The following is a 14,099-nucleotide window of genomic DNA, read 5'->3' on the forward strand; positions in this document are numbered from 1 at the left end:
GTTAAGATGCATGATATTTTCTTAGGAACCATTACTAGTACTAGAAGAACTGTCTGGGATTTCAGATTTAAAAACAAACTTCATATTGCACACACTGCATCAGCAAATCATTTTCTAAGGCGGAATTAACCAGAGGAAATAAGTTTTATTACCATCAGCTGTCTCTATTGTAGCTTTCTGACACACCGAAATATCACAGTGTTAGGATATATTCACTATAAAGAAAAAATCAGGATTGGGGTTATAATCAAGAAACAGGGCCAGGCATGGTGGTTCACTTGTGTAATCCCAGCAATTTGGGAGGCCAAGATGGACAGACAGCTTGAGGTCAGGAGTTCAAGACCAGCCTGGCCAAATGGTGAAACCCCATCTCTACTAAAAATACAAAAATAAAGTAGCCAGGCATGGTGGTGGGTGCTTGTAATCCCAGCTACTCGGGAGGCTGAGGCAGGATAATTGCTTGAACCCAGGAAGTGGAGGTCGCAGTGAGCTGATATTGCACCACTGCACTCCAGCCTCGGTGACAGAGTGAGACCCTGTCTCAAAAACAAAAAAAGAATTGGGCACACAGCAGTCAAGTTTCCACAGTCATAGCAGCAACAAAGAAAATGAAGGCTGAGTGATCAGACTAAAGGTATAGCACAGTTATGAGGCATGCTGGGCAGAATGAAGACAACTCTTGGCCATACCTCCTCTTTATTTCTCTTTGGTGAGAAGGTTTGCCTAAATCAAATGGTGGGCAAGTAAGACCAAATGTCATAACACACTTAAGTATCTCAATGAGTTTTTGAGGAAGCATGGGTAAATGTATTCACAGTGCTTGAAATGACTATATTCCACATGACTGCATATGCAGTATGTATTCATTTGTGTTAGACACCGTTTCATTTTTACAGAATAGAGGCTCACTAAGCATAAACACCTCTTAATCAGTTCTGGGTTTCTCTCTGGATACAACTTGATCAAATATTCTTGGAATTGATGTTGAGATATAGGCCACTTAGTCTCGAGAGGGCATGGCAGAGCAGTTAGGATTTCTAGAAGATATTGGGAATGAAAGGTAGGGAGAGTCTGCATTGCCTAGAACAATGAAGGGAACAGAACCAGAATTGCAACTTATGCTCCTTCTCCAGGTGGCCTGCGTTTCTCCTTAAATGTGTCAGTTCAGACTAGGCTCCCCATCAGAAGGAAAATATGCCAGGGAAGATAAGCTGTTTCAAAGGGAGTGAAAGCAGTTGGGTTTGGCTTAACCCACTTTGACAGTGTTACTAGAGGCCTTTACAATGATTGTTGGTGGGGAGCATAATTTGACTTCTTTCTTGAACCCTAAGAAAGAACCCTGGGTTCCATCAGGGAAAATAAAAAAGTAGTAAATAGGATGATCATATAATTTATTGTTTAAATGAGATCCTTTAAAGGTGAAGGAGAGAATTATTAATAACTAAGCCAGAAAAATAGGCATATACTGGAACTGTCATGGGCAAACTACGATGTTTGCTAACTTATAATATCTTGGGTGACCTCATTAGATTGAAGGTTTTGGTCTTTCTAAGGGAGGTCAGGATTTTTACCTGAAGTGGCCTCGGTTTCAAGAAGTCTTTCCCAGAGCCATTCAGGATGGAAAGCAGTACAGAGCATTTGAAAGAAATTTAGCCTTGTCAAACCCAGAATATTATTTGTTAGTATCTAAGATGTGGCTGAGTAATCTTCATGAACTGTGAACTTCAAAATCTATTGTTCTTTGAAATCCTCTTATGCATTTTAAGAATAAGCATTATGTCAGAAGAAGTAGCTAAAACTGGATAATAAATTCAGTTGATTCAGTTCCATTCTCTTCTGTGTACTCCTACTAAATATTAATGTCCTTGATAATCCATATCTTAAGGATATAGCACTCAATGGGATTAAATAATGGGGAGTAGAAATAAGTGCAAAATAATTACTTAAGCTCAGCAAAGCAAAGATTATGTTATATGGATAAGAGTTTATCATTTAGGAAATTAAAGGGGGAAGGTACTCCCAGGTCTATTACATGATAATGAATTTCAAATAAGAAAGAACATTTGTATATATATTATATATAATATATATTTCCATATATTGTGGGAAAATCAAGGTTACTCCTCCACTGTCAGAGAAAAATATGTAACAGTTTTATGATAACAATTCTATGCTCATTTTAGATATTGAAAAGAGGCCAGATAATTATCATAATTGTTAATGTTCATTTGGTGAACCCTCCCTCCAAATGAGATACTATAGATACTGTTCTAATTGCTAGAGATGAAATGATGTGATGAGCTATAGTAGAAAGAACACAGGTTTGGGAATAGGTCAAATATGAGTCTTAATTCTGGTTTCATTACTTCTTTGGGTTGTACATTTTTGGTCAAGTCACTTAGCCAGCTGAGCCTCAGTTTCTTAATCTGTGAATTGGGAGTAATAATATCCACCTCGTAGTCATGTTGAGAGAACTAGAAAATATATGCGTAAGCACAGTGCTTATGATTTTTCAAACCATCCTTGCCTTGAGAGTGTCACAGTCTAAGTAAGGAGAATCAGCCAAGTGTTAGATGAGTGACATAGAAGTTCAGAAGAGGGTGGTTTACAGTGAGTCTCAGGCTATCTGAAAAGGCCTCATCCAAGGAGGGTAGACTTTAGCTGAGTCCCAAAGGGAAGCTGGAACATGTATGGGGAGAGATTTGGACAGCCATAAAAGGCAGGAAGAATGAAGGCAGCAAAAGCAAGAAAGTACGTGGTGTGTTTTCAGAGGGTTTTTGTAAGGAAGTAATAAGTGATCATGTTATGGAAGTAGTTTGGGACCATGTTGTAATGAGGGCCTTTTAATGACAGCCTCCAAAGTTTGGACTTAATTTCAAAGCAATGGGAAGACCACTGAAGGCTTGAATTGAGAGAAGGTAGTGGCATTTATGACATAAAATGAGAGTTTTAGAGCTGGAAAAGATGTTAGAAGTCTTATAATGCTAATACTTCCCATTACAGAGAATTAAAGGAATCTGTTAAAAATGTAAAGGATGAATTTTATGAATTAGAAATGGAAGGCAAGAAGACTCATTAGGTCATCACCACAACAGTCTGTGTGTAAAGTGGTGAGGGCAGGGCTGGGACTGGGGAGAGGGGAACGGCAAGCAAGAATGATGTCAAGATTGTAATCCTAGGAGGAGAGAGAAGGAGAGTGCCAACAGAAGTAGCAGATTACCATAAGAAAACTGTTTTAAAGATAAGAGGAGTTTAGTTTCAGCTGTGGAACTTGAGAAGCTGTCTAGGAGAGGTGGAGGCTCTAATAGAGCAGGAAAGCCTTTCCCATTCACTGGCAAGGGCCCCTCCTCTCTCCAGGAAGATCACTTTTACTGAATGCATCTTTCTGGCAGGCTGACATAGGACAGACAGCTAGATCAACTGAATCAGTGCTGCTCACTAGGGTGAGACCTGTGCAGGCAACTCACCCTTGCGTCTGAAGGCCACTGAAGAAGAGTCAGATGTCAGACAAGAGACATAGACTGGGGAGTCATCTGCAGAGAGAAAACAATAGAAACCAAGGGAAGAGATGAGAGCGCTGCAGCAGCGGGGCAGGGGTAGGGGTAGGGGAAGAGCTGACCTTGGTACCTCTACATTTAGGAGACAGGAAAAGAAAACGGTGCCGATAAGCAAGACAAAGAAAGAAAACCAGGGATTTGTAGTGGATTGTTTCCACCCACTAGCTTACTTTCTCTAGCTTCGTTAAGCAATTAGGAACCCAAATGCTGATGTGGTCATCAGGATCGGATCGAGGGCTGACTCAGTGGCAAGGCAGGGAATGAGGGAGTCTAGGTTGCTAAGGAGGTCATGCTAGCATTGCTAACTCTGAGTACAGATTCAGGAGAGGGTAAAGAGAAGCCAGAGGTGGGGGATAGACTGGAGAAGATAAATGAGAATGTGTAGACTGCAATCTGGAATGAGGGTGAAGGGCCATCATGGTGGGAATCAGGGAGAGGTATAGGTGAAAACGAGTAAGGCTCTACTCAGACACAGGGAGTGCAGAGTGGATTAGCTCTTGGGAACTGTCCAGAATTGCTGCCCAAGAAGGGCAGAAAATAATTCTGGAGTAAGTTACTGAGTTCTAGCTGTTCTTTTTCACTGCCAGCTGAACTATTATTTCCTCAAAGTGCAAAGACCAAATTAGTACTACTCCGTCAGTCTGGAACAATCCCAGCAGTTGAGGTTGGAATGATATTAGCTCTGTCAAGTCAGTGGGGCTCTAACATTCTCTTATAGATCATCCACATCCGTATTTTGTCTTAGTAAATCTTAATCCCATTTGGTTCTTTCCCAGCCACCCTAGTTCTCCCCACCTTCTACAGTTAATATAAACTCAGATAACACATAGCACATTTAGCCTAAATCAGAAAGGATTAAAAAAAAAAATAGACCTTCTGGCCAGGTGTGGTGGTTCTTGCCTGTAATCCCAGCACTTTGGGAAGCTGATGCCAGAGGATCATTTGAAGCTAGGAGTTTGAGACCAGCCTGGGCAAGACAGCAAGATCCCATTTTTACAAAAAGTGAAAAATTAGCCAAGTGTGATGGCACACACCTGTCGTCCCAGCTATCCAGCTACTTTGGGGCCTGAGGCAAGAGGATTGCTTGAGCCCAGTTCAAGGCTGCAGCAAGCCATGATTGCATCATTGCACTGTACTGTTCAGCCTGGGTGACAGATCAAGACCCTATCTCAAAAAAAAAAAAAAGAAAAGAAAAGAAAAAAGAAAGAAAATAGACCTTCTACATATATATATATCTCCTGAAGGGATATGTAAATAACATGGGGATTAAGTATTGAGGTGAATCATCTCCTGCACTGTTGTGCCCCCCGGTGAAGTAATTAAGGGATGATGTAGGAGATTATTCTCTAGCTTTGTTAACCTTCCAAATTTATTCCTTCAAGTGGAATCTTTTTAAACGATTATTAATGTTTTAAGTGATTGCATTGTTAGCTGAGATTTGTGTTACATGAAGTTTCTTTTCATGTGCTGTCTATACTTGATCTGTAAAATGGGACTGCAGTAGTAACCTCCTTTGAAAAACTCAATGTACAGTTTTATTATTCTATATGCGAAGGAAATTTATGAACCAGTTAGGGAGCAGATTGATACACAACTTCTGTTTCCCTTCTATAGAAACTGAAATGTCCTTAAAATCTAGAGTGCTGCAAGGAAAAAGAAAGAAATGGGGACAGAATTTAGGGTCATGAGAGATTAGCTAATAAAAATGTATGATATTCTTTTTTAAAATATGCTTTAAAAATAATAATGTATTAATGGTCATGACAAAATGGATCAGTCATTTAAAGCTCTTTAACTTCTCTGCATCTTTTCACTCACGCCTCACTCCACCCCCTCCCATACCACGCCTGGGTTGTTCCCACGGACCTTTCTCTCCTCTCCTTGTGCCCAGTCCCTCTTTCATGCCACTTCCTTGCAGAAGACGCACCAGAGCGCCCTGCAGGTACAGCAGAAAGCCGAGGTGCTGCTCCAGGCCGGCCACTACGATGCCGATGCCATCCGGGAATGTGCTGAGAAGGTGGCCCTCCACTGGCAGCAGCTCATGCTGAAGATGGAAGACCGGCTAAAACTGGTCAATGCCTCTGTGGCCTTTTACAAAACTTCTGAACAGGTGAGGGAAAGGACTGTGGGGCTTGTGGGGCTGAGATTGACAGAGGACTATTTTCTGCCTTGCAGTGTTAATGTGCAGTACTTACGTCAGCGAGAAGCCAGTCCTCTCCGTACTAACATTTGAAGAATAGTTTGTGGAAACACCACAGTTGGCTTCCTTATCATCCTTGCCATTTGAGCACTGGACCATGGGGTTTGTTTCTCATAAATTTCTCAAACTTACCAGATCTATAGGGAGGTGTTGAAATAGAAATTGAGTGTATACTAAAGGCTAGATTTGGACAGTATATTAGTCAGCTGTTACCACCATAGTGCTGTGTAACAAAACACCCCAAAACTCAGTATATAAAACAATAAACGTTTATTTTTTTTGCTTAAGTGTCTGGGGTTCAGTTGATCTTGGCTGAACTTGGTAGAACTAGGCTTCGAGATGCAGACTGGGTCTAGATCTGTTCCCATGTCTCTTGTCCTCCTTGACCTGAAGCCATCTCAGGCACATTTATAGTTAAAGGCAGGAATGCAAGAGTTCAAAATCTACCATACAAGTGCATTTCAAGTCTTTGCATGTGTCATATTATCTTTCATCTCATTGGCTAAAATAAGTCACATGGCCAAGCCAACATCAGTGAGGCAGCAATGCCTCCTATGAAGGTTAGGAGAGGAGAATGAATAGTTGCTGAACAATAATTAAATCTACCACAGTTAGGCGTTATGCGCTGCTTGAAAAACACATGGTTCTTTCATTCGTGGGGCCTCCAGTCTAATGGAGGAAACACAGCTCTCTGACATTGGGGAACTAGGAAGGCACCGGATAACATGATGCTGCTGTGGGAGAAAAGGCAGGAGCTGGGCGGCAGGGCCATAAACATGCAGTGTGTTACCCTTTCATCTGTACAGCAATATGCACAGGGCTAAGAGGATTTTTTAAATGACTTAGGTGCTATTAGGGAATTCATTTTATGAAACAGGTTTAAAACAGGAGTAATTTTATTCAGTGTATAGTAGTTTCCTTGTCTGAATTGTTCCCTGGTAGAAATAAATCAGAGAATCATTCTCCTTGGGTGACTTACAGGGACCATCGGAAAGTCTCCCTTGGAGAAAATATGACATGTGCATCAGAGGGCCCTGCAGCCAGGGTTAGAGTCTCCACCCCTTCTCTCAGTCCTTTCTGTTGCTTCAGAGGGATGACTCCTTTGATGGCCACAGAAGTGAGGAGCTGCAGACTAAGATGATAAAGAGCATCCCCAGTTGATCCATAGATTCAACACAGTCTCAATCAAATCCCAGCAAGCTTTTTTTTGGTAGAAATTGATACATTGATTCTAAGATGTATATGGAAATAAAATGAAAATGCAAAGAATACAGATGCAAAGAAACTAGAACAGCCAAAACAATTTTGAAAGGAAGAACAAAGTTGGACAAGTCACACTGCCTGATTTAAGGACTTATTCTAAAGCAGCAGGGATCAAGACAGAATGGTATTTGGAATAAGAATAAACACAATGAGACAGAATAGTGGTGATAGAAATAGATCCACATATATACAGTCAGTTGATTTTTGACAAAAAAAAAATTCAATGAGTGAAGGAAAGTCTTTTCAGCAAAGGATGCTGGACAACTGAATATCCATATGGAAACAAATGAGGCTTAATTCCTGTCTAATATTACACACAAATTTTAATTTGAAATGGATCAAGATGGTGAAGGGCACTGGAATAGGAGTCAAGAAATTTTACCCTGAAGTGACCTTGCCGAAGGTTACTTTACCCCTCTCGATTTCTGTTTCTTCTCTTGTTAAAGTATTTATACCTAATAATCTTTTCATTTCTTCCAACTCCCAAATTGTTTGCTCCTAAGTTCAGTCCTATCATGGGACAGATCTCAAGTACCCTTTTTCTTAAAGTTTTTGCATGTCTATAAGCTGTTTTATCTCAAAACATGAGCTGCCTGCACGTTTCAGGCCTTGCAGAAAGAAAGGCATGATGCTAGAGATGGGACTAGAGAAGTCACCTTGAGTTCGGTGACACATCTTCTCATGACACGAGAAGCGTGTCTGGCTATGAGGGTGTTCTTCCTGGGACAGCTTTCAGCACATCTTTCAGCTCAGTTCATAACTCAATGAATGCCCTATCCAAAGACATCTTTCATCTGGCTGGGCGCGGAGGCTCACGCGGCAGTACTTTGGGAGGCCAAGGCAGGTGGATCACTTGAGGTCAGGAGTTCAAGACCAGCCTGACCAACATGGTGAAACCTCGTCTCTACTAAAAATACAAAAATTAGCTGGATGTGGTGGTGGGCACCTGTAATCCCAGCTACTCGGGAGCCTGAGGCAGGAGAATCACTTAGGCAGAGATTGCATTGAGCCGAGATTGCACCACTGCACTCTAGCCTAGGTGAAAAAACTAGACTCCGTCTCAAAAGAGAGAGAAAAAAAAAGACATCTTTCATCAAAAGACTTTCTCAGAGAAGGCCAAGGATTGTCATAGCTGTTCTTCCCTACTGCCATATCCGAACAAGTAATCAAAGTCTATTGAAGGAAATCCAGTCATCCCAAGGTCTGTTGAAGGAAATCTAGTATCTGTGGGGTATTTGTTTCAGGACCCCTCACAGATACCAGACTTTTCAGATGTTTACATTCCTGATACAAAATGGCATAGTACTTGCGTGTAACCTATATACATTCTCCCATGTAATTTAGATCATCTCTGGATTACTTATAATACGTAAGTATTATAGTAAATAGTTGTTGTACGCTATTGTTTTTATTTGTATTATTTTTTATTGCTGTACTTTTTAACTAGGTATTTTCAATCCATAGTTGGTTGACTCATGGATGTAGAACCCACAGATATGGAAGGATGTCTGTATGGAATATGAGTTTCAATTTTCTGCATCCTCCTCCAGGCCCCGATACTAGGCTGCCTTGGGTTTTCCAGTGTGAGACCCAGGCTGAATTTCCCTCCAAACCCACTTCAGAATGCTTTTGCTCTCTTCTGAGTTCATTTATAAGGTCACTTAGCATGGCCTCTCAGCATCTTTAGAACTAAAAACCTTCTTAACTGTCTTTTAGGTTAACCCAAATTTGTTACCCCTCTACAGGAAATGTGTATTTTGTAATAGAGATCCTGGAGATGTCATGTATTATGGTTGGATTTTTGAGACGTTTTTCTCCAGGGGAGGAAAAAGATGACATTCATTTATGGCCCGTAAACCATACAACATAGGCAACTTCCTCCTTTGTCTCTGCTTGAGGCTACTTACTATGGGACAAGTACAGATGGTCGGATAAATCAAGTTATCTTCTCCAAACCTCATTTCCTGTTCTACCTAATTTATAGTTATTGTGAGATTATAACAATATGTAAAAACACTGAAACTCCAAAGATACCAGACTGTCTTACTTTCTTACTTTACCTACTATTCTTAGTTAATGTCATCAACTCCCATAAAAAGATGATTCCAAAATCCATATCTCCAGTCATAATGTCTCCCAGGTTTCAGACACAAGACTGTCACTGCCTCCTGGATTTCTCTTAGATGTCTCAGAGGCATTAAACTTCTAATGAAAAATGTCATATGTGTAGGCTTCTATAGGCTGAAGGTCCTCAGAGAATACTTCTGGAATAATTAATTTACTGAGTCTTTTCTTCCATGGTTTACTAGGTGTGTAGTGTCCTGGAGAGCTTAGAGCAAGAATACCGGAGAGATGAGGACTGGTGTGGTGGACGAGATAAGCTGGGGCCAGCGGCAGAGATCGACCATGTCATTCCACTCATCAGCAAACATTTGGAACAAAAGGAGGCCTTTCTTAAGGTCAGAGCACATTGTCATGCAAGGGCTCAGACTCCTGGCCTTAGCCTTGTTCTTTTATCCTCTTTCTCTTTTTCTCCTTTCTTTCCTTCTTTCTTTTCTTTCCTTCCTTTCTTTTCTTTCCTTCCTTGCCTTCCTTCCCTTCCTTCCCTTCCTTCCCTTCCTTCCTCCCTCCCTCCCTTCCTCCCTCCCTCTCTCTCTCTTTCTTTTCTTTTCTTTCTTTCTTTCTTTCTTTCTTTCTTTCTTTCTTTCTTTCTTTCTTTCTTTCTTTCTTTCTTCCTTTCTTCCTTTCTTCCTTTCTTCCTTTCTTCCTTTCTTCCTTTCTTCCTTTCTTCCTTTCTTCCTTTCTTCCTTTCTTCCTTTCTTCCTTTCTTCCTTTCTTCCTTTCTTCCTTTCTTCCTTTCCTTTCTTCCTCTCTTTCTCTCTTTCTCTCTTTCTCTCTTTCTTTGTTCTCCTCCTCCTATCTCTCTCTCTCTCTCACACACACACACACATGCACACACGCGCACACACACCCACAGACACATGCACAGCTTCAAACATGCTTCCTATCCCCTCTTTTTTTCTAACCTCTTCCCTAAAGGTGTAAGGGAGTATAATGAAGATGTTGACTGGCTAATTTCAAAGGTGAAAGGTTACATTTCCAACATTTATTTCTCTCTTGGCACTTTTTGTATAGTTAGGCTATCGGGATACGTTGTTACTACTACTGCAATGTTCAGATATCCCAGTATCCCATGGATGTTGTTAACTGAGAAAAAGACATGCTTTCATTCAGTTGTTAATTAAATTATTTTTGATAGTAATATCAAAAAGATATAAGCTTAGATATAAAACATGATTAAAATATTTTATAAATGGAAGATGCAAAATTTAGGGTAAGAATTAAAGAAATGAATTTGGATGCCCTATTTATTTATCAATCTAACAATTACCAATTACCAACACACGACACTGTTCATTCTTCTGTATTAAGAGAGAAATGCCTTATTCCAAGTATTCTGCTAGAGCCCTGCCTTCTGAGGGAGGAAGCACAGGCCAGCTCTGCACAGACTGTCAGCTGGTGTGGGAAGTCCTTGTGAGCCTCCTTTCCCAGTCTTTGGTCTTCTCCTCTGATCTCCTTTCTTCTGTGTTCAAGCTCATCTAAAGGCTCCGTTTGCTCTCAGATTTCTTGCTTTCATATTCTGCTTCCTCTCAGGTTTCTGGGAATAGAAGAGATCATTTTTATACCCTGACATGTTACCATTGATTTTATTCAATTCTGTAATTACCTGCCTTTCTTTTATTAGGGATTTTCTCTACTTGAGCACCTTGAGCTTAATTTTTATTTTTTTTTTAAGCTGGCTTCTCCCTTCCCTCCTCCTATCTATCTGGTATCTGTACCTATATGGGTCAGAACCTTTAGTAATCAGCTCTTACTAATAAGACTAGATAGAAATTCTTCTGTGCAGAGCTTATGATGATTTTTTAAACTTTTCCCTATTGCAAAGCAAAGTTTAAAATGGAACAATTTAAGTAGAGCATATAAAAATCTCAAACAGAAGTATAAAGATATTTCTTCATAAAATTAAAAGAAAATATTTCTATTGAAGAAAGAAATAGAAAACCCTCTGGTCTGATGTTTTCCATATGTCCCTAAAACCACAGTGAGAAGCTCCCTATCACTGTGGGAATTATATGCCCAGTAGATAGAATATTGAGCTCTTTATTTGTATTCATTAGTTGATCCGTTTGAAACTCCTTAAGCTGAGACCACCATCAAGCTTTTTCATTCAGGAGCCTCTGTGTTCATGGACTCACCAGCAGGTGTTTGTGTACCAGATATCCCAGATACCTTTGTTGCTAATTTTTTTATATAACCAGAAAATTATAAAATTTTATAATTGTTTCTATTAATTATATAATAATTTTTAATTATATTGTAGGATCAGAAGGAAAGTATAAGATTCTAAAATTTTACATTTCAGGGTGTGTAGAAGAAAAAAATAAAATAAAATTTCAAAGAAAAATGAAATAAAATTTCACAGTTTTACTAGAGATCATTTAATTCTGAAAACTATGGATTAAAAATTAGTATGCTAGTATTTATTACTTTACAACCAGAAAAAACCCTGCTTTATAGAGAAATCCAGGAAATACTAGGCTTGAGAGGAACAGGAAATACTGTCAGTCGTCCTAGATCCTAGATCTGAGTTGCTTCCTGGCTCCTGCCCTTTCTGGGCTCCAGTCTTGTCCATCAGCACACCAAGGAGAATGTGACCAGCCCTCTGTGTGCCACCCACAGCTAATATGAGTCATAAGGGGAGGAGGTAATATAACAGCTATTAGTCCTTTATGTAGACTGGCATTCTTCAACAATAGAATGCTTATTCGTGATATTTAGATGAGGGGGACTTGATGGGCAAATAAGTCTGAAAAATGTCGGTAATTTCCATTTAGATTTGGAATGTAGGGTTAATAGATGTGTTTACCAAATTTACTTGCTCAAGTCTAAATCACACTGATTTTCAAGTGGGTTTATGTTTCCTGAGCTTACACCAGTGGTCATTTAAGAGGCATTCTGGTGGCTGAGGAAAAGTAGGCCGAGAGTGAATATTAGTAATGCCTGGTCAACATAGAAGGAGACAAAGGGTGGCTGATTTCTGATTTTTATCTGAGATGGAATGGACAGAGGCAGAAAGGAGTAATTCTTCACTTGACAAAAGAAAAGCTCAGAAGGGTGATCTCCATAAATTGGAATTGGAGTATCCATGAACCAGTGATAACTTCCAGGGCTCTGCTTCTTCTAGATTCCTTCAGAGTTCTTGAGCTTCCTAAAAAGTACAAGGAGGAGCCAGGTGCCATGGCTCATGCCTGTAATCCCAGCACTTTGGGAGGCCAAGGTGGGCAGATTGCTTGAGCCCAGTAGTTTGAGACCAGCCTGGGCAACATAGTGAGACCTCGTCTTTACAAAAAATGCACAAAATTAGCTAGGTGTGGTGGTGGGCCCCTGTAGTCCCAGTTACTCAGGAGGCTGAGATGGATGGACCGCTTGAGCCTGGGAGGTGGAGGCTGCAGTGAGCTATGCTCACGCCACTGCACTGCAGCCTAGGCAACAGAGTAAGACTCTGTCTCAAAAAAAAAAAAAAAAGAAAATGTAGAAGGAAGGTGTGTATGCCTTCTCCATTGTCTTGGATTCCATACACCTGCTGGGACAGGGGCCTCACGACTTTGTCTTTCTCAGGCATGCACCCTGGCTCGGCGGAATGCTGAGGTGTTTCTCAAGTACATCCACAGGAACAACGTCAGCATGCCCAGTGTCGCCAGCCACACTCGGGGACCCGAGCAACAAGTGAAAGGTCAGTGAGAGACCTGCCCAGCCACTGGTCACTTCAGCGAATGCCCCTCCCTGAAATATACCATGTACCCAGTTTTCACACAGTCTCAAATTTCCTGCTGCTTCTCCTTGGAAATGAAAATGTATGATGTGGGATGGTGTGGGCAGTAATGATTCATGGTCAATTTTTAAACATGCTTCAAGATCTGGAAGGCAAAAATAAGGATAAAATTTCCCCAAGTATTTTCATTTATCTTAGATTCTGGACAGCACTGCCTAGTGGAATTTTCTGAAATAATGGAAATTGCCTGTATCTATGCTGTGCAATACAGCAGCTATTGAGCGCTTGAAATGTGCCTAGTGCAACTGAGGAATTAAATTTTAACTTTTGTTTAATATTAACTAATTTAAATGTAGATTATGGCTCCTAGTTAATATATTGAACAGCACAAGACTAGGGTGTCTTATAGCCTAGGAACAGAATGTGGACTGAGAATCCTAAGACCAAATGCTGACCCTGGATTTGTCACTGATTGATTAAGCCTTTTAAAACTTTAGTTTCTTATTTAAAATGAGGGGAGCATCTAGACTCTTGCTACTCAAATTGTAGTTCCCAGACCAGCCACATTGACATCCCTGGGGGAGAGTGTAAGCAATATAGAATCTCAGGCCACACCCAAACCGACTGAGTCAGAAACTGCGTTTTGGCACTTTGGGAGGTTGAGATGGGAGGATTGCTTGAGGCCAGGAGTTCAAGACCATCCTGGGCAACATAGTGAGACCCTGTCTCTACAAAAAGTTAAAACATTTGCCTGGTATGGTGGCATGCCTATAGCTGTAGTTACAGTTACTCAGGAGGCTGAGATGAAAGGATCGTTTGAGCCCAGGAGCTGGAGGCTGCAGTGAACCACATTTGCACCGTTGTACTCCAGCCTGGGCAATTAGAGTGAGACCCTGTCTCAAATAAAAAAGAAAAAAAAAGGGAAAAAAAGCACAAAGAACCTGCACGTTGGCAAGAACTGCCCAATTCTACCAACCAGGTGATTTATGTGTTCATAAAATTTAGGTAAGTGCTATTCTACATCATCTTTAATATCTCTCTGAATTCTAGAAAGTCTATGATAATAAATACATAACTTTTTAAAATTACCTATTATCTGACCATGTGAAACTTAAATCATTATCTGTGGAATTATTCTGACCATGCAGAAATTAGCCTTTGAGTGAGTGAAGAGTTTAACAAATGTCATCTTGCCAAGGCACAGAAATATAGCTCTGGAGCCTGAGGCTAGGGAGGGAACCCAAGC

At 40.5% G+C, this 14,099-nt stretch overlaps 1 protein-coding gene across 24 annotated transcripts in view; it reads left to right on the forward strand.

Annotated features, from left to right (window-relative positions):
• The window catches only part of KALRN (kalirin RhoGEF kinase), a 697,103-nt gene that overhangs the window by 401,450 nt on the left and 281,554 nt on the right, over nt 1-14,099 (forward strand). For 16 of the 24 annotated variants that reach the window (XM_073009790.1, XM_073009792.1, XM_073009778.1 and 13 more), the window contains exons 17-19: nt 5,449-5,667; nt 9,330-9,479; nt 12,700-12,814. In XM_073009790.1, coding sequence (XP_072865891.1) covers nt 5,449-5,667; nt 9,330-9,479; nt 12,700-12,814 — 484 coding nt within the window. The remainder of the gene's footprint in view (nt 1-5,448; nt 5,668-9,329; nt 9,480-12,699; nt 12,815-14,099) is intronic. The other 8 variants (XM_073009791.1, XM_073009793.1, XM_073009782.1 and 5 more) reach the window with 1 other exon arrangement.

This window comes from Chlorocebus sabaeus, chromosome 22 (genome assembly GCF_047675955.1).
Source record: "Chlorocebus sabaeus isolate Y175 chromosome 22, mChlSab1.0.hap1, whole genome shotgun sequence".
NCBI lineage: Eukaryota > Metazoa > Chordata > Mammalia > Primates > Cercopithecidae > Chlorocebus > Chlorocebus sabaeus.